The sequence below is a fragment of the Aspergillus flavus genome, chromosome 1 (assembly GCF_009017415.1).
Source record: "Aspergillus flavus chromosome 1, complete sequence".
Lineage (NCBI taxonomy): Eukaryota > Fungi > Ascomycota > Eurotiomycetes > Eurotiales > Aspergillaceae > Aspergillus > Aspergillus flavus.
Genome location: NC_092406.1, coordinates 4,099,304 through 4,118,230, shown reverse-complemented (window position 1 = coordinate 4,118,230; position 18,927 = coordinate 4,099,304). Strand labels below are relative to the sequence as shown.

The 18,927-nt window shown below is 47.0% G+C and overlaps 6 protein-coding genes across 6 annotated transcripts; 3 read left to right on the top strand and 3 right to left on the bottom strand.

The window, feature by feature from the left end:
• Positions 1-243: 243 nt before the first annotated feature.
• Positions 244-1,503, top strand: F9C07_2228310 (uncharacterized protein; the record flags this gene model as incomplete). Its single annotated transcript, XM_041283980.1, has 1 exon — positions 244-1,503. One exon carries the CDS (start codon positions 244-246, stop codon positions 1,501-1,503), a length of 1,260 nt encoding a protein of 419 aa, XP_041140481.1.
• Positions 1,504-1,754: 251 nt separating this feature from the next.
• Positions 1,755-2,251, bottom strand: F9C07_1526 (FKBP-type peptidyl-prolyl cis-trans isomerase; the record flags this gene model as incomplete). The annotated part of the gene is made up of 2 exons (XM_041288142.1): positions 1,755-1,923; positions 2,016-2,251. 2 exons carry the CDS (start codon positions 2,249-2,251, stop codon positions 1,755-1,757), a joined length of 405 nt encoding a protein of 134 aa, XP_041140482.1.
• A 476-nt stretch (positions 2,252-2,727) lies between these two features.
• F9C07_1525 (putative plasma membrane low affinity zinc ion transporter) lies at positions 2,728-3,798 on the bottom strand (the record flags this gene model as incomplete). Its single annotated transcript, XM_041283982.1, has 1 exon — positions 2,728-3,798. The coding sequence occupies one exon, from the start codon at positions 3,796-3,798 to the stop codon at positions 2,728-2,730; it is 1,071 nt and encodes a 356-aa protein (XP_041140483.1).
• Positions 3,799-4,990: 1,192 nt separating this feature from the next.
• F9C07_1524 (uncharacterized protein) lies at positions 4,991-5,456 on the bottom strand (the record flags this gene model as incomplete). Its single annotated transcript, XM_071508177.1, has 3 exons — positions 4,991-5,033; positions 5,168-5,254; positions 5,431-5,456. The coding sequence occupies 3 exons, from the start codon at positions 5,454-5,456 to the stop codon at positions 4,991-4,993; spliced, it is 156 nt and encodes a 51-aa protein (XP_071365899.1).
• An 89-nt stretch (positions 5,457-5,545) lies between these two features.
• On the top strand, positions 5,546-6,377 carry F9C07_1523 (uncharacterized protein; the record flags this gene model as incomplete). Its single annotated transcript, XM_041288148.1, has 2 exons — positions 5,546-5,774; positions 5,848-6,377. 2 exons carry the CDS (start codon positions 5,546-5,548, stop codon positions 6,375-6,377), a joined length of 759 nt encoding a protein of 252 aa, XP_041140484.1.
• Positions 6,378-17,161: 10,784 nt separating this feature from the next.
• On the top strand, positions 17,162-18,620 carry F9C07_1522 (putative mitochondrial import receptor subunit; the record flags this gene model as incomplete). The annotated part of the gene is made up of 3 exons (XM_041288149.1): positions 17,162-17,312; positions 17,393-17,531; positions 17,615-18,620. The coding sequence occupies 3 exons, from the start codon at positions 17,162-17,164 to the stop codon at positions 18,618-18,620; spliced, it is 1,296 nt and encodes a 431-aa protein (XP_041140485.1).
• Positions 18,621-18,927: the final 307 nt, after the last annotated feature.

Below are 18,927 nucleotides of genomic sequence, written 5' to 3'. Positions count from 1 at the left end.
AATACGCAGAGTTCACTTTGCACATCGACACCCAAATAGTCCTTTAGCATGAGTTAGAAGTGGTCATTACTCAGATACTGGCAAATGAAAGAACTCTGATCTTCATTGGATATGATATGCTCGTCGTCTCCATAATTTCGCTATATGATCATATAGTTATATTATACTGAGTAACAGTGCAGGCATAAGTACTAGGTACAGAGAACTTTTCCCAGAAACTATACCGTTTATAGTCTGCGCATAATGTTGGACCTACAGACGACGAGGTTATGCTATCAGTTTCCTGACCACAATGCCTGGGTGGTTAAGCTTAAATTATACTTGGACTCCGATCGTCCGACGCACGGGCCGCATGATTTTCCCCGGGCGTTTGGAAATGTGTTCCTGTCGTCATTTTTCGTCCTCTCCGATCTTGGAACACCCTTCTCATTTTCACCATCTACAACCTTCGGACCGCCCAGAATGGGCTGGCTAGGAGTGGCTACACTCATTGCGACCGCATGTTTCCTACTTTACCGTCACCCTCCGTCCAGCTGGACGTCCGAGCCCCCCATCTCTCAACTCCCGCCGAAACCAACTCTTGAAAAGCCACCTACCGATCGCGCCCCAGATGGTGCGACAGTGAAGGATGACTCCAAGCCCCTCGAAGAAAAAGATGGAAATGCAGAAGACTCCCAGACAACACCCAAGGCATCTGCATCGAGCCCACCATCCCTCGAAGTGCCCACGCTTCATCTCGACAGCGACAAGGCTGACAAGACAACCACCACTACCGAGAACCAGGCCGACAAAAAGCCAATCCAGAATGGATCAGCAAAACCTTCAGAGCCGGTTGCTATCGCAGTTAATAATGCCGCCATGCCACCTCCACCACAGCCCACCGCAAGCAGTTCCTCCTTAATGCCTCCCCCGCCGCCACCCCGACTCCGTCCGACAATGTCCCAAACTCAACAACCACAATCCGCCCCCGTGGGACGATACCCCCCGCGCCCAAACCCAGGCAGCTCCCTTCGTCCGCCACCTTCTGCAGCGGCATCGCTACGTGTACCGCCCTCCAGTCGTCCCACCAGCAATAGCCTGGCGCCCGTCAAACTCATCGCACAGCCCTCTAATTCATCGAAGCGGGCGGTTCTCGAACCAGGCTACTCCCCCCTGGATTGGGCCGCGCTTACATCAAACCCCAAGAACAATTTGCGGGGTGCAAATCTGCCCCCAACTCTGGTCAAGGTGACGCCGTCGATGCTCAAGGTGCAGAATGGACGGAAGGGTCGCGATGCCTGGACTTCGTACCAGGGCAAAGTCTATAACATCACGCCGTATGTCCCATTCCACCCTGGCGGGAAGGGCGAGTTGCTCCGTGGTGCTGGAAAGGACTCGGCCAAGTTGTTCATGGAGGTACATCCGTGGGTGAACTGGGATGCCATCCTGGGGGAGTGTCTTGTGGGAATCCTCGTTTCTGAGAATGATGGAGCGGCCGAGAATGCTCTCGATGCCATGGACTGATTTATATTTCTTTTCTGCTTTTGTTTCTCTTGGATTGTTATAGACTTGGAGACGACCGATTGTATTATACTAGAGGTTTCGCATGATACCCGGAGATACAGACATCTACATACATACATACATACATACACAGATCAATTTCGAAATCATTATATCCCTACTTCCCAGTACTAGTACCAAGCAACACCGTGGTGAAAAGGAGAACCCGATATCAGAGATTAAATTAAAGAAATCTAAACCCAGAACCAAATTTACAACTCATCCTTCGAAACACCATCAATACCCACCAACTCCGTCTCAAAAATCAGAGTCGCACCACCAGGGATCGGTCCAACCCCACGAGACCCATACCCATACTCAGGGGGAATGGTCAAAGTGCGCTTCTCACCAATGCACATATCCAAAAGACCCTCATCCCATCTTCAACCGATAGACGCCTTAGCTTAATTCCCAGACATGTACTCCTCGCATCACAGCAAGAAGGGAAAAAAGACCCAATGAGAAGAACTCACCCCTTAATAACCATACCCGAGCCCACCTTGAACTTCAACGGCGAGTTGCGCTTGTAGCTAGAGTCGAACTCGGAGCCATCGGACTGGAGCGTGCCTTTGTAGTGCATCTGGACGGTGTCGCCCTTGACGGTCTTGCGGGTGCATTCTACCTCGTGGGTCTTTTCGATGCCGAGTTCGGCGGCGGTGGAGAGGGTCGCGAGAGAGACGAGGAGGGTGGAGAAGATTGAGAAACGCATTTTTGAAACTGGGGGGGTGTTTGGTGAGTGGGAATTCGTTTTGCGTGGTTGAGTTAATTGAGTTGGAGATTGATGTTTCAAGGTTGGGGGTTGTTCAAGGAGGGTCTAGGAAGGATGAGGAAACGTGGTTGGTTGGGTTCTTTATGCGGAGATTAGATGTGGTTTGGCATAACTCCGGGCTTGGGGGCCTGTCGTTTTAGGTTACCCGTAAGCTAAGGCACTTACTCCCGTATGTTAACTAAGCCAATGGGATGGTGGTTATTTACTAATCTGTTAAGATGGGTAGTTTTTGATGGTTTTATGAATGCAACTGAAATTTGATGATTGCATATATGAGCAAAGTTTTAATCTTTTGAGATACGCAGCATGAGCAATGAAGCAATAATGCAATCCAGCAATAAATCAAACAACCTGCGGATGGGGTATATTGAACACAGCAACACAACAACATGATAAAATAGCAGAATAATCATAAATCAGGCCCATTTCCCAAGAAGAGCCATCAGCAAAGCGCCCAAACATAGAAGGAAGAATGCAGCCAGGACGTGCTGGATAGGCGCCTTTTTCATCGAGCTGCTAAACATGAACTCATGCGCCATAAGCTCCACAAGCGCCGTGTAAATGAGGATACCGGCGGAAATTGAATCGAAGACTCCGTTAACGATGAGAGTCGTGCGGCCCTCGGGAGGGTAAGACTTGCGAACACCCAGTCCGATCGCGATCGCGATTGGCGTCGACAGACCGAAAGCAATGCCCAAAATATATGGGGTAAAACGTTTTGAACGAGGCCAGGGGATTGTAGCCAGTCGGGATCCCAGACCAAGACCTTCGAAAGTCTGGTGGAAGACAAGGACGATGTAGAGTGTAACAAACTCAGCACCGGATACTGCCAGGGTCAAGCCGATAAAGACAGAATGGAAGATGATACCAAATTCCAGAATGAAAACGCCAGTCAGCTGAGCCATGTACTCCTCGACGGACGTATCGTGTACAGCCATCTCAACATCATGGTGTTCGCGGGAGTGACCCAGATGATCCCGGCCGGGAATATGCTTGCTGTCCAAGACCTCAGAACCACTCTCAGAGCCACTATGTTTGGGCTCTCCATGGTTGTGTTCATGCGCCAATTCATGTGCATGGCTTTGACCAAAACGAGCATACCGCATGACCATCATCTCGACAAAGAACAGTACCACAATGGTCATTAGGACAATACCCTCGACCCAGGAATACTCCGTGATCGGGCCTGTTAGGCATTCATTTGTTAAGGCTTCCTCAGCAGGAGCTAACAGATGAATGAAAGCCGTGGCAATAATGACACCCGAGCCAAAGTACTTGGCAACGAAGAAAGCCCATTCTAAATATTTCGAACGTCGAAACTGTCCTGCAAGGACCGGGAAGACAGCACCGAACATGGAACCGACCATGATGACAAAGATAGAGGAGATGCGCAAGCCCATGCGACCGTCATATTCGTTGCCTGCATCACAGGCAGGGGCGGGCCCCGAATCCTCATCCCGGGTGAGAAGGGTGTGTAGAACATCCATATTTTTCCACTTCCCGAGAGGGTTGGGTTGACTGGAGAGATTGACAAATGGCTTTCCAAAAACCGATGCACGACGGCACGGGCCAAGAGCAATAGCTCAAAAGAAACTCTCTGGCAGGCACGATAGCCCAATAGAACTCAAAGTTGAGGTGATAAGGAATTTGCAAAGATAGAAACCACGTGGGAAACGAACGGAGACACTCGCAAGGGAGGGGAGGTTTTCTTGGAATGCAGGATGTCGGTGCTTGGTATTCTTGGTATATCGGACCAATTTATGGGTTTTCCTGCCCCGCTCCCCTTATATCAAATCCTGTTGTGCAACGAGGTGTCGACCGTTGTGATTGAATGTCCTCAAGGTCCTTGCACTCCACTTTTGGCGTATGTTTAGTGTCTTTTGTATCCAACCAAACAAGGCAGCGGCAGGGATCAGGTGTCGAGATGAGGACCTTGGAGTGTAGCGTGGGAAGTTATGTATGCCTAGCACGACGACTCAAAGAGTGTATGTCACCTCTCGCAGTGTATGATGAAGGATTTCGACGTAACGATGACTCGTTCGTTATTCCCCGGGAACCGATGTGAGGATGGTCCTAGAAGGTACTGTACACCTGGGAGGAGGATGATGAATATCAGAGGAAGTGTCCATGGTGGAAGGGCGCTGAGATTTCGATGTCCCACTTGTGTCGGCGTGCGGTCACAGTGGACGAGGACCTTGGAGGCAAGCGGATCTGTTCCAGAGGAAGACATTTTCGATTTTTGAGGACCTTGTGGACATGCTGACCCTCCTTTTCTTCTCAGCTGATTGGTGAACTATTGAATATTTGGTGGGACTGTATCACGTGACCCATAGATTAATCTATGAACTGCTGGTGGTTCTGTGGTTCGCCGTATCTTGGTCTAGCTCTTAGGCACAATAGTATAGGCTTTGCCACATTACTCTTCACATAAATGGTATAACTACCGAGTACAGACCTTCAAAGGTTAGCATTGTACTCCTGTCAATACTTCAGGCCCATCATCTACGCGTATATAGAGTACTCCAAAGGTGATGCATACGAGAAATGAATGTGGGGGCAGCGTTATTCAATCGGAAAGCGGTGTAGAAAGGCCCTGGAGGGGTTGGAAAAGGCAGCCGGCTTACATAATGGACGAACTAATTTATCAGTACATACCGAGGGCGTACCTACCAAGTCATTCTACAGCCGAATACGGAGTACGCTTTTCTGGATGATGAATTGGCTGATTTCACAGTTGATTTACCGTGTCGGTTCAGCCTCAAACCAGATATAGACCTGTCAACCAAGGATACCTACCCACGAGGCTACACACTCCTGTTCTACCTAATATTGACCGCGGGTTTGGGAGAGCCTAACCCTGGATATGGCTTTCCTGATGATTCAGAACATCCAGACGTTGAATCACCTTCGCGAGTGCCTAGTAGGTAGCCATAACGTGCGTGGCTAGGTATACCGAAAATTATAAATACCTTTGTATAACCCAGATAAAATAACTTACTCAGAACAATACCTAGTACATAGTAGTAGCCCTTGAGTAGATATTTATCAAATTCACGACCGATTAAACAACGCTTGGCAGAAACCTTCCGATCATGTGGAGGTCAACCGTTATGTCATACCAGTCAACCAAAACCTTGACCATCATCATGATTTTACCCTTTGATTGAAGCTTTACTCAAATATATTACCACCTCTTTTCTTTGTATATGCTCAATTTCAACTGCGAGTCACAGTATGGCTCCCATCCGTCGATACCTCAGAATCAGCAAGTATACTATCCTCGAATGTCGGATCTACCTAGAAAACCCATCAGACACGCGATGGCTCCTCGACAGCCGGGATCCCGTCCTCCCCCGAATATTCGGTGCTATTCGCCCGCTAGTTCTACCTAAATTACGCGAGGAGAACGAGAGGCTCTTTGCTCGGAAGAAAGGGAAACCAGTGAAAGACGTGATAGCTGAAGGTGTCTATCCCGATGCTGGAACCACCGCGGAATCCGGAGAATATGCCAATAACTAACCATGCAATTTATGTAGAGGACTTTGAGGTTTCGTTATTCCTCCGCGAATCCCGAACACGCCACTCACTCCTCACGCGACACAAGGAGTTCGACGAACCCGATAACGCATCGAGCAGAAAAGAAGGAGCACAAAATCCACCCCGACCTGCGGAAAGTTCAAGCGGAGTTGCCGATGCTGGTATCTTAGTTGAGAGTGATAGCGAATCTAATATCGATCTACGCGATATCCCTCAAGCCACTGCGGAGGAGAACGATAAAAAGGGCAAACGTCATCGAGATGCAGATGAAGCAGTTGACACCACAGCTAATTCCCGCGCCTCGAAACGTCGAAAGGATGAGGAACCAGATGATAAGAAATTGCGCTTCAGGATGAACTATGAAGGGTTCAACATCTACGGATGGACGCTCTGCCTACTTGTTACACGCAAAGGGGACAAAGTCAGAGCAAACACAGGATCTTCGGAGCCCACGCGCCAGGCTCTAATGGAGGAGTGGATGTCCACACAAGCCCAGGGGGATGTGGATGAAGAGCAAGATGTTAGTTGATTTAGACATCTTCGCCAGTCGAACAGGAGGTATTATTATACCTGCAACCATGATGGGCCTCGAAACTCTGTGCCGCATACACTGGCTATCCCTCGCCTCGTCAGTGAAATCGGCAGCCCAGCTCCAACAACCACAGGATTCGCTAAGTATAGCGAATCCAGTGCCAAAACCAATCATCACAGTATGGAACGAACATGTGTTGAATTTGGAAGCCAAGGGCTACTCCACGTTCATTTTCATTTGACAGGCTGTAGACATCTGATGAAGACGAGTTACTACGATGTTGGCTAGGAATCTCTCAGGAGCAAACTCGCCTCGAAATTAAGCCAGGGAAATATTGCTCCTTAGCACGGCAACCAACTGAGAGCAACCCGTATGACGCCATAACTGGGGCTGATAGCAACGACTGTTTGCTCTCTACGCCATCAGTTCAGCAGAGAACATGTCGATCTTGTGGGTCTTGTGGAAGATGGACATGCAATGCTCACTCATCGCTATTACTCACCCACGAAGAGGGGTAGTTTTGCACGCAAGAACGGCAAGGAAAATGTGAAGCAGAAATGGCGTGTACATGGTGCTTTTAAAAGACTCCCTCTTAGATTGGCCAGTCCCTTGAACTACGCAGCCGCCTTGGATAAGTCCAAACAAAAGTCCTCGAGACTTACTAACAGGCTTTGGAACATGCCCGTTAGATTAATTAGTCGTCAAGGTCAACATACAGCCACAAGGGAAATACCGTGGTAGCAAAACATGTGCATTGGAAATCATAATATATTCTTTGGTAAATAAGGGATATGCAATATATATATACCTTGTTCACAAGAATAGTCCTTTCAGTGAATATCACTAGTATGAGCGGGTCTCATGATACCGATTTTTTCCAAGAAGTCATATGTAGGTTCTGTGCATTTCTGAATAGATTTGTTTATTTAAAACCCCTATGGGGTTCTTCTTTACCTTGAAACTTTGTTCAGGTTCCTTGCGCTCGGACTTAAAAGCACCCTGTCTCGTTTCTCAGCTTTATATATACAATATCCTAAGCATGCTGGATATGTGCTGCGCTATAAACACCATTGCATGTAGGATACTCAAATGTTCAGACTCGCCCTAGATATAAATGCTACCTTTCAAAACCCACCAGACCAGTAGGATCTGCACAATCACTCCACACCGTATATGGAATCGACAGTACCAGTCTGCATCAAGAACAGCTACATCGCGGTAAACATATCTTTGAATGGCCCCATTTATCCAAGCGCTTAGAGAATCCAACGTCCACTCTCACCCTCAGTGTTCCTCGTTATCAATCGCAAGCTCATGGATTAGCCATTTCCGCTCATCTTTATATACAATGCGATAGTGACCTCTCCTCTCCAGCGAGATCTCCTGTATGCACTGCGTGCTTTTGAACAAGCTACGAATCTTCTTAGCGATATGTATATTCGCAAGTTCTCTCAAACCATCATAAGCACACCCATCGCCAGAACTCTCGGGTTATACACCACACACTTTCCAAGGCCCACCGGTCCCCATATTGACCTACAATGCTCATTACTGGGTTCTGCAGGTGCAGATACTTCAGCACTCAAGACAGCGATGTCTGCAAATGTCTCTAAATGTATATTTCTCGAATATTTCACATCCTCATACCATTTCACCATATAGTCTGCAGGGTCTATTCAACATGGTATAATACAACTTGGTTTCTAGACAATGCTCATTATTAGGAAGTCCCATTTGACCTTGATAAATTAATAACATGCTGCTCTTAGACTGGTCTGTAGAAGTTCTAGTTGTAGACCCTAAGCTGTTTTGATTAGTACTCGTTTGGAACGAATCGTTTCCTTCCATGGGAGTTTAATTGCCTATTTAGGACTTACCGATATATATTTATGTTGTAATGCAAGTCGACTTCTTTGCCGGTTAAGATGCAATCATCAAGCTGACCACAGAAAAATGAAAAATCCTTGTAGTTGAAGTTTACACCAGCAGCTTTAGGGTATTGAGCAGGAATTGTGACTGAAAATGAAGAGGGAAATATAGGAGCAGCACTGTTAATCAATACCAAGGTCAAGCTAGATTGGACTCTGAAAGGTAAGCAAAAGGCTGTCTCTGAAAGTCACTCTTATGATGCACCAGATTGATGTGACCCTGAAACGTACATGGTGAGTGATATTAGGATGTGAAAGACTCGAGCAGAGTATAAGAAATTAAGGGGGGTGGTATTAGTTCTTGAGAAGAGTATTAAGTATGGAGGGTTTGAGCTGGGTTCCAGCTCATTAGATGAAGAGGAAACTGCGCCGTCATTGTTTATCGTTTTTCATTGTCTCTTTTTCCCTGATGTCACTAGAGTTTGGCATGTAGCAATGTCCCTTTACACATAAGGGCTGAGGATAGTTATAAAGGAGACAACGAAAATGGAAATTTGAAACGGAAGGATTGGTATTGTTACATACTCTTTTTATTTAATGTTAGAAAAGACTTTGATCTCCTTCTGAAAAGTCTAGCTTGAAGTGCGAACCGTGAGTTAGCAGCCCAACAGCATAAGAGTAGGTAGAGAGAGGTAAACATAGACTGGGAAGACGTGAATACCCTCGAATCGTCCCTCAGATCATGTGAGCGATAGCCACAAAAGAAACCAGGCACCGATGTCATGTCATTCTTTCAAAAACTGACCTTCAAACCAACATAGCTCTTTGTCGTAGCAGTTGTTCTGGTTACAAGACGTCGCATCTCTCCAGCACCGGTGCCGAGCAACTCCGGCCAACCAACAATGTAATCATAATCCAGACAAGATGCCAGCCAGCCACCTCCAACACAACGAGAGAGGTAACACAGTAATCATCTCAGCTCACACGAATGACCACAGAAAGGGAACACATAATGGCCATGTCACCAGGCACCGTATGACCTCTACATACAACTTGGTTGAGCAACGCCCAACACAAGTAACCAGTCTCCCATCCAGCGCAACAAAACGACGTGGCCGAATGCATCCATCGCATGGTATCAGTCACCTTTAATATACAGCCGTGCCGTGTAACTCATCTCCCAAGCCCAGCGTCAGGCAAAAGTGACTAAGACGAATGCATGTATTGCATGGTATGCGCAGCGCTCTCCCCTCGCAATCTTTCTCATATACGTACTCTCTGCTGTGTAACGTATGTCAGTATCAAAGATAACTGATATGCATACCTGGACATGGAGCAAAACAGGGATAACCTGCAGCAGCTGAACTTCTGGGTTCTGTGTTTTCAATGCGACTGGATATGGGCCCAGCTGTGTACCTACGTAGCTTATATATGATATGCATCTAGTGCATGATTTCCGTTTTATTCGATTTCTTTTTGTATTGTTCCATAAGTGCATTAACATACCGCACAGCAATTATACATCATGAGACAGAGCCCTAAATGAAGGACCGGTTGCTGGGTCACGCCACATGCACATATCCTATGCAGGGTGGTACATATCTGCAGAATTGTTGAAGATCAATTTAGACTTCCGGGTTGCTGCAGGTATTAGGTAAATGTCATGCAAGTGGTAGTAGTCGGTATCATATGTATGTATGTATGACTTACATGGAGAATTGGTTTAGTTTGTGTGTGTCAAGAGATGTTGTCGGGTTTAATATTTGATTGCAGTATAGGTCGGTTCGGCCGAGTATCTTGAGGTACTTTATATACTGGTTGATTTCGGGAGCGTCGGTCTATGTTTGGGGCTCGGTTTTCAATTTAAATTGTCCCAAGACATTTGCTGATATGCTTATATGTGTCTATACTAGTGTCTCTGGCGAATATGAAAACCTGAAACATCGTATACTCGCTATAAGAATCGTGATATAACCAATCCCGATGAATCGTATATGGAGTATACCACGGATCTTTATGATAGTGGAACCTCAAAAGATCCTAGCCTCATTTAAGACTCAAACAAGCTCCTTGTCGAACAATCCAGAGCGATCAGAAAGGTTATAGGACGCGCCATAGACCCTGAGCTATGGAATCCCATCCGTTTTGCTTACTTTATCTGTGACATGGTTCACTATCAAATCAAACTGCATCCGACGGTTCTGGACCAACCGAGGCACCGCCACGGCGCCGAGATAGGGGCTAGACTGGGCGAGTCCTCCTGAGGCTTAGGTCACTGAGTCACGTCGTCGTTTGCAGGTCAGCGGCCGCGACTAATGGTCGGCCGTGCATATCGAGCGGTGTTAAAGCCTTGTCAGATTATTGTTTGCATTTGGCTGCCCTATTGATAGGAAGACGGTGGTGCTGGTGGTGGCGGTTCGAATCCTGCACGTAGACAAGGGACGAACCGAACAGAACCTTATTCAGGCAACCACCCGATTTATCTCCGCGTTCCTCCTGTTTTCCGTGGCACTAGGAAGTCATATCCCGGATTGTCCGCGGGACTGGGGGTATACTCCATAAGAGCGAGGAGGGAACAAAGTTCAACGATTGATCAAGTTGCCGACGACAATCACGTCATGACATCATGACAGTGAAGGAATTCGGTTCGTTCCTGGCGCGATTCCTAACGGAGTACTAGGCATCCCCGAAGCAAAAAGTCACCTACTATATTGGGAGCCCGAGATGGGTGGTGGACCACGGGTTGAGTGAAACAAGACTGCCTTTCTTGGGAGGAGGACAGGAACTCCACCACCGCCAAGTAGTGGACTACCGAACCAGTTAGTTAATTTAATTAGTTCCATTGAGTCGATGTTAGCGCTAAGGTCGCGAATCCCTCACCAAGGACAAGATGGAGCTCACTAATGAGCGGTGAACCATGGAACAAAGGCTTCTGGAAAGACTGCAATTGTTCTACCGGGAGGCAAATACCCATACGGGGTTGATCCTTATTTTTTATTTTTTATTTTTTTTCTTTGCATTCCCTTTGCGCCGAGGTTCTTGCTGATATCGTTCTTCTGAAGGTATTCTGATGGTTGTTGGTGATACAAGTTCAATAAATTGATCGTACACGGGAACTGAATATAAAAACAAGGATTAACAGGCTTGGATCAAGTCATGTGCACATCGATAGCCTTTTCTCGTGTTGGAGTAATCTTACTTTTGCCTAATCGGTCTTTCATCGCATTTCTCTAAGACGGTCGTGCATGTCGCCAGCTTAACCGAGGGCTTAGACCTGCGTTAGTCTCTCCGCATGAGGGAGTTGTCTGTGTCTGCGAGTGATTCGGTCAAGGAGTTTTTCAGGCTAACAGTCCAACGGCGCGGAATGAACGCTTTTTCATAGTGGGGATCTCATTTTACGGCACTGTATCTCCACTTCCGTTTTGAGTTTTCTTTTTTGGCCATGTGTCCGCATTTCAGCCACAAAGAAAAATAATTAAGAAAAAAGAAAAGAAAGGAAAAAAGAGGGGGTAAGAAGAAACGAGGGATCATGTGATAGTTTGGTTTGGATATCAATCTGGTACAGTCTGTTGTTACGCACGTCTGGGATTAATTCCAGATCTATAGAGGTTCAACGGAAGATCCCTTATCCAATGGGAGAGATCTGTTCCTGCATCCCCGTCAATCGCTCACTAATGCCAACCATCTGCACACTAAGAAAGACGGAAACACGGAGAAGGTGATGTGTACTCCGTACTCCGAAAGAGAACAGTGGCGAATTGAGGAAATCAAGACCACCGGGTTGTGGAAGTATTGGTTCGACAGATACCGATGGATCGACGGCGAACGGATCCTTGATGAGTTGGATGCAGCGGTGTTGGTGACATGCGTTCCGTCCCTTTCCACACCCCGGCCACTTTTCATCTGCAGAAGATCCGCCGCCGTACGCCGCTCATCGCACTACTGCACTCCATAGTTACAGCCGGAATATTATTGCTTGAATCCGGATCCATTGATTGTGAGTGGTTCCTGTCCACTAGCAGGGATGTAAATCAAATCACTCACAGGGACCAGTTCTGAAGGGCATGTTGTTGCATTGCAGAAGAAAGGGAAAGAGGTGAGATCAAAAAAATAAAATAAAAATAAAAAAAAGGAGGAAAAGACAATATGCAGAGGACAGGGGAATGAATATGATACCACCACAGCAGAGGTGTGGATGGGATGATATCAGCAAGGGATGTTCAGCCACAGCGGCTGAGATTAGTATCCACCGTAATTTTCTTTTTATTTCTCTTATTATACCTTTTGCCCTTTTCTTTTGATTCGGGTTAAGTATGGAGTAGTAAACCTTGGGAAGTTGACGGGTCACCCGTCAAACCTCAACGGCCAAAACCTGGAGCGCGGAGTCAGTCAAGTAGTAATTAACAACTAAATGCTGACCGTTGCCCGACGAAATCCCAAGAGCGGGATTTGTGGGATGCTAAGACTTGAGTGGTTAGTCAAAGATAATATTCAGATAATGCCCAGATCATTGGATGATAATACAAATGACTGTATGATCATCTGCAAGGAGAGACAAGGATTGTAACGAACCGACCAATCAGCAAGACTCGGTTTCTTGCCAACTTTTTCTCTGGTTGGCGGCTCAGCCCCTGGAAAACTGAAACATCCCGGTAAGGTACAACTTCATTACAGATAATGTAAGTACAACCTCAAGATTGTAGTAAGTACTAAGTAGTAGAAAGTTGGTTCAAGCAATACTGGTTCTTTGCTAATAATATCTCAACGGATGGCACCTAGTATGAGCATGAAACGACCTGTCACACCCAACCTGACACAAGCCCCTCGGCCAAGGCTGCAAGGAATAGACGACCTCCTTCCTTAGCGGTGCCCGTACCAGGCTGAGCGATCATTTATTTCTTTTTTTACTCCGTCGAAGAACCTTGCCAGAATCAGGAGCTTGAGGTTCTGGCGGGTGGTAGTGGTCCCGGCAGTCTGGCTGAAACTAGGATCTCCATCCTTCGGGTCTGTGAGGTGATGAATCACAAACAGATCAGAGTTTCAGGCAACCAGCACCGACCATGTTGGCGTATCCTCCTTGGGAATTCGGATCATCCTTGAGACTAAACTACGGAGTGCATAGTACCAGTCTGATCAACTTCGTTCTTCTTCCCTAAGGATCGATCGACACGCCAACACGTGCCTGTCAGCCTCCAACCTAGAATCCATGAGCCTATGAAAGTACGAGGGGAGTTTACGAGGTCTTATCATCTGTGCGCAAGGCACAAGTTGTTGAGGAGTGGCTTTGACCCTTCTTCTAGACTAGACTATCTATTTTTCTTTTGAGTCATTCTGTCAGATCAATGTCTGGCATGTCAATGATGCGTAGACTACGCTTGGTTATTACGCTGTAATCTCTGTATTTACGTAATATTGAATAATCATGATGTCGACGATGAAAGATACGGTTTTTCTACTGTACCCCATGGAAGGAACCGATTCGCTTTTAACTCGAAAGAGTCAAGGGGGGCAAAATAATACCATAACGAATGAGAAAAAAAAAATAAAAGAACTGTGGTGGGTCTTTCAGATTCCCTCTGATTATTTGAATATTAGTATTATTATTTTATTAACTTTTTGGGGCCCCGTAAGAGGACGCAGTACTACTGCACTCTGCATGTATAACAGAAAAATAACTATAATCGACGGGCAAATTCGAGAAAAATAAAATTCCGGAATTGATTGTTCGACGGTGGGACATGGGATAAGGGGGAGGGTCAACAATTCCCCCTGCGTCCCCAGAAGACGAGGCAACGAGTGGAACAAGAGGAGCTTCTAGAAAATTTCCCTAGGATTTCCGATTGGGGCATGCTAGATAACACCAGCCCACACCAGACGGAACTAGTGCAGAGACGGTCAGATAATTCTGACGTAGTTCATTCCCCTTTGTCCGGTTGTGGAGCTTCAGCTCCTGTTCCCGGCAGGGGTTTATTTCTCACAATTTTTTTTTAATAATTTTTTTTTTTCGTCAATCGGGAATTATGGTTGTTGTTGGGGTTAATTTAAAAAATAAAAAAAAAAAATAAAAAAGACAGACGAAGATCATAGCCTATATATAAAGCTCTGGTAGACCTCGTCTTCTCTTGTTTCTTCCTTTTCTCATTTCAAAGACATTAAATACCATTGGGTTGCACTTCTACACAGTCAAGAAGTTACTCCTGAAACTGCCAACTACACCGTCCAGGCCTATTACAAGAAAACTATCAACCACCACTACTCTCACCACCAACACCATATCAACCTCTATTCACAATGCCTTCCATCGGTGGCTCTACTTCTCAGTTCCCTCCTTGCCCTGGTCCTCCTCCCAAGGGTCCGCTTCCTCCTCTTCCCAAGTAAACCTTGGGCTTTGTGATGAAATGACGACCCGGCGTACTCGAGCGGTTCATTCACCCCGTCGTGCGAAAGCATCAACACGAACCGACTCGTGACGCTCACGAAACGGCGTTGCATTTGGCATATGGATATCACGATTTTCGATTTCGGAACTGCAAAATGGCTTTGATCTACCCCGAACGCATTCTCATATACAACCTTTATTCGACGTTATCTTATCTTCTTCGCTTCTACCATTTCGGATTTTTCACTCCATTGGGATCTCAACTGGCTTCAGATAGGAGCTGCGCGATGACGTTACTTGCGGGAGTTTATCTTTCTTCACACTCCGATTCTACGGACAGGCGCCGGCGCCACGCTTTTTTCTTCTTCTTTCCTTCTGCAACGGCGCTTTGGCATTGCGACATCAGGCCACCAGTGATGCATGCGGTCATTTGATTTGACCAACGGCGTCATGCAAGGCAGGCACCTGACAACACAAATGATATCAAAGTTATCGGGGTTCGCGATCTCCCCACCCACGTTGTCACTTATCTCTCACATCGGTGGTTTCCAACGGCTCGTTATCGGCACAAACCCCGCAAAGCTATGGGACACCAGGGGGGCGTTTGGAGGCTTAGAGCCTGACAACATCTCACCTTTCAGCCAACCAAACGTCGCTACGAAGCATGGGATTTACCTGACCATTCGCGATGTCAAAGCGTTATTGGAACTCCCCATTTTGATTTGCGGGAACTTTTCCTCGAAGCTTATTTAATCATGGGTCTTTTCTCTTTTCTGTACCATCTCTTGTTTATTACCTTTTTCTTTTCTTTTCTCTCTTTTTTTTTTTATGGGGGCTTTTAATTTCATCTGAAGCAACGGCATGTATAATAGACTTAATATACCCAACACACATTGCATTCTTGCCAGCGTTTTGAATCAAACAATGAGATCAATTTATTCTCCTAGACCGAATGCTCCACTCTCCCTCGCTACCAGCGCTTAATTGTCTCACGATGACCGCATGGTCTGCACTCATGATGTGACGCCGACTTGTGCCGCTTATGGAGTCGGCCGAATTACCCGCAGGGATCATGAGTCGATAGCGCCGTTGTTCCCTGTTCACAATCGCGACTATCGATCAATCCTTGCAAGGCGGCTGACGGGTGTAACTTGCGACCATCCTTGTTTTTTTTTTTCTCTCGTCTGTACCTTTTCCCCTCGTTTGCCGCGCATAATCTCTGTTTCTTTTTCTTTTCTTTTCTTTTTCCTTCCTTTGTTGATGAGGTCACAAGCATTACCAGAATGATGCCCGTTAAAAATGACAGAGAGAAAAAAAAGGCCAAAGCTGATACCTAATCTAATCTTACAGCCGCCTGCAGCCTGCATCCGTTCGTGCATCCATCAGACCGAACGCTACCTATCGCTGTACGTAATATCAGCATGATAGCCGTTATGTACATAGTAGGTCCTGTACAACTGGCTATGTACACGACGGTGAGGACAGACTGATATTGACTTTTCGTCCCCTATGATATGTTCGGATCCAAATGCTTTCCCAGGTGCGCAAGTGGGTAAATCCCTCAGCCCAATCCCAGCCAATGCCTTGTTTGTTGGGTGCCTGGACGACTGATGATCAGCAAACCTAATCAGTGTTCAGTGTAGGTCCTGTAACCGCCGAGGGGAGCTGTCAAATGACCTTCAGCTTTGTACACCGTACTACGGACTGATGTACTAATAACTGCATGTACAATTGGGATGGGACCATGTTTCACTTACCTTGATTGTTATGGTCCCATGTGCGGGATTGTATGGAATTGAGCTGAACCGAAGTCGCTGCACTAAGTGTCATGGCCAAGTTACTCCGCATTTCAGCACGGGTCAGTGTGTATGGAATGGAATCCCCAAGACCCGCGCCTTGCCTATCTACCTACTTATCTGGACCAGCTGAATGCCGTAAAACCTCTCATTCGTGCTCTGTCCCAATACCGTGATCATATTCCCTCACGCATCGTTAGTACTTTTTAGTTAATGGATAGTTGCTTCACCTGAGGCTCCTTCAGGCCATCATCGGATGCGGTAATTCCACCGGTTAAATCGAGACGTCGATTTTAGTGTCTCCGATAAGAACCATCAGCAATATATCCTGCATACCGCAGGAAACAAAGAGGGAAAGAAAAAGAAAAAAAAAATTAAATTAATTGCCGTTGACGAGATTAATGTAACATCGAAGTCCGGTAGACTCATGTAGGGTGTTAATTGAGGTAGCATTCATTCTCTTCCCAATTAAATCTACAACTTCTTTTCCGAAGTACATTTTCCCCATTTGAACACGGACATCATTTCACGGCGAAATGAAAAGGTCGTACATGCAGTCCATGAGTACATTCGGAACATGCACTTATTCGCAACAGTTGCCTGATTGCCTCAGGACACCAATCAAATCAATATACAACGGCATTCCCCACGTGATCCTCACGTCCAATTCCGCAAACCCCAGAATGGGCATTTCCACCTCCAACCGCAAGGATAACAAAAACAAGATAAGAAATTAAAATGGTTTTGGAGCTCCATGTCTGGGGTCCGGCCTTCTCCCTGCCCTCAATCGAGGCGCAATGTCTCGCAACCATAGCCTATTTTTCTCTGGCCGTGCCGAAGGACGCGTGGGTGCTTGTCGCAAGCAGCGATCCTTCCGTGTCCCCAACCTGTAAGTATCCATGTCGCGGATCTGGGGTTTGTAGCGCAATGGACTAACTAAGCCTCTTTGTTTTCTGATTGGGTGCACAGGTGAATTGCCCGCTCTACGAAATGGCTCGACATGGGTGAGCCGGTTCCGAAATATCGTGGATTATCTGCGACAATACTCGAATGGCGAGTGGGATTTAGATGCAGGGTTGAGCGGTCTGCAAAGGGCCGACAACATTGGGTACGTTTGTCTCATATTTGACTTCGGCTATTGTCTAGGTGAGCGGAATGGTCATCTAATCGTACGTATGACCAAAAAATCAGATTCTCATCCTTCGTCGAATCCCGCGCCCATGCTCTCGTCGACCTCTCCCTCTACGTAACCAGTCAGAACTACTACAACCAGACCTCCCCCGCCTACGGCTCCATCCTCCAGTGGCCGAACCAATGGATTCTCCCTCCAAAAATTCACGCTGCCGCAAAAGCCCGAACAGATCATCTCGGGCTCTCGTCACTGGATCTACAAGCCATTGAAGATCAGCGCCAACGCGAGCACTCGGCCGCCGTCGCAGCCGGCCAGATCCCTCCAAACTTCATCCGCCGGCCGCGTGATACCGTCACAAGTCTCCTGGGGAAGACCTCGCAGCAGAACCAGTTCCGACTGGATGCCTTGACCGGGGAGCTCTTCGAGCCGCTGGAAGAGATCTTGGGTGATAAAGTGTATCTCCTCACGGGCGAGAACGAAGGTCCATCTAGCTTAGACTGCTTGGCCGTTGGATACTTGTCTTTGGCTCTTGTTCCTGAACTATCTTTCTCATGGCTCCGCGATGCGATGAAGAGCAAGGCTCCTCGGTTGACCGTATATACCGAGCGTACGCGCCAACAATGCTACGGTCTCGGCGCCGAGGTGTCGCATGCATATACCCCTACCCCGAATAGCGGCTCATCACTACCTTGGCGTGCACCGGAACGTGCTCGTCTCACCACGTTGGGGAACACCCTCTTCAACGTCCTTGCCGACAACACGCCGATCCTCAAAGACATCCGCGCCCAGGATAGGCTGCGAGTAGCAGCGGAGTCACCGGACTCGGGCCTCTCGGAGCCCGATAGCCGGAAACTGTCTGCGCTTGCGAAGGGACAGAAGAAAGATATCCTGGTCAATATCGCATACGCTGTGGGTGGCATTGCCGCGTTGATCGGGTATATGACGTACGAGGGATTTTTCTCTGCAGAAATAGGTGATGAATATGAAGAGGACGATGAATTCGAACCTATGCCGGATATAGAGCCCGATTCCCTTCAGGTGCAGAATATGCTGGCTGGGCTGTGATTGCTCAGTCCATTGATATATTAATTGGCCGTATATGTATGAATAGAATACCTGATTGTTCTTCTTTACTCCCGATTCTGTGATTGATTATACCTCCAACCACATGCTATCTAATATCACTCTCTCACCTTCTCTCAAACACACAAGTCAACACCGGACCTACTTGTACCATAGATATGATATGTACTTGATGTCAGACTTCAATAGGACAACGGCTCCATATATGACCATCCCCCAACTGAAAAGCCAACGACCCTGTCAAATATCACACATACACCCATTCTAGACTCACATTCCCATAACCTCA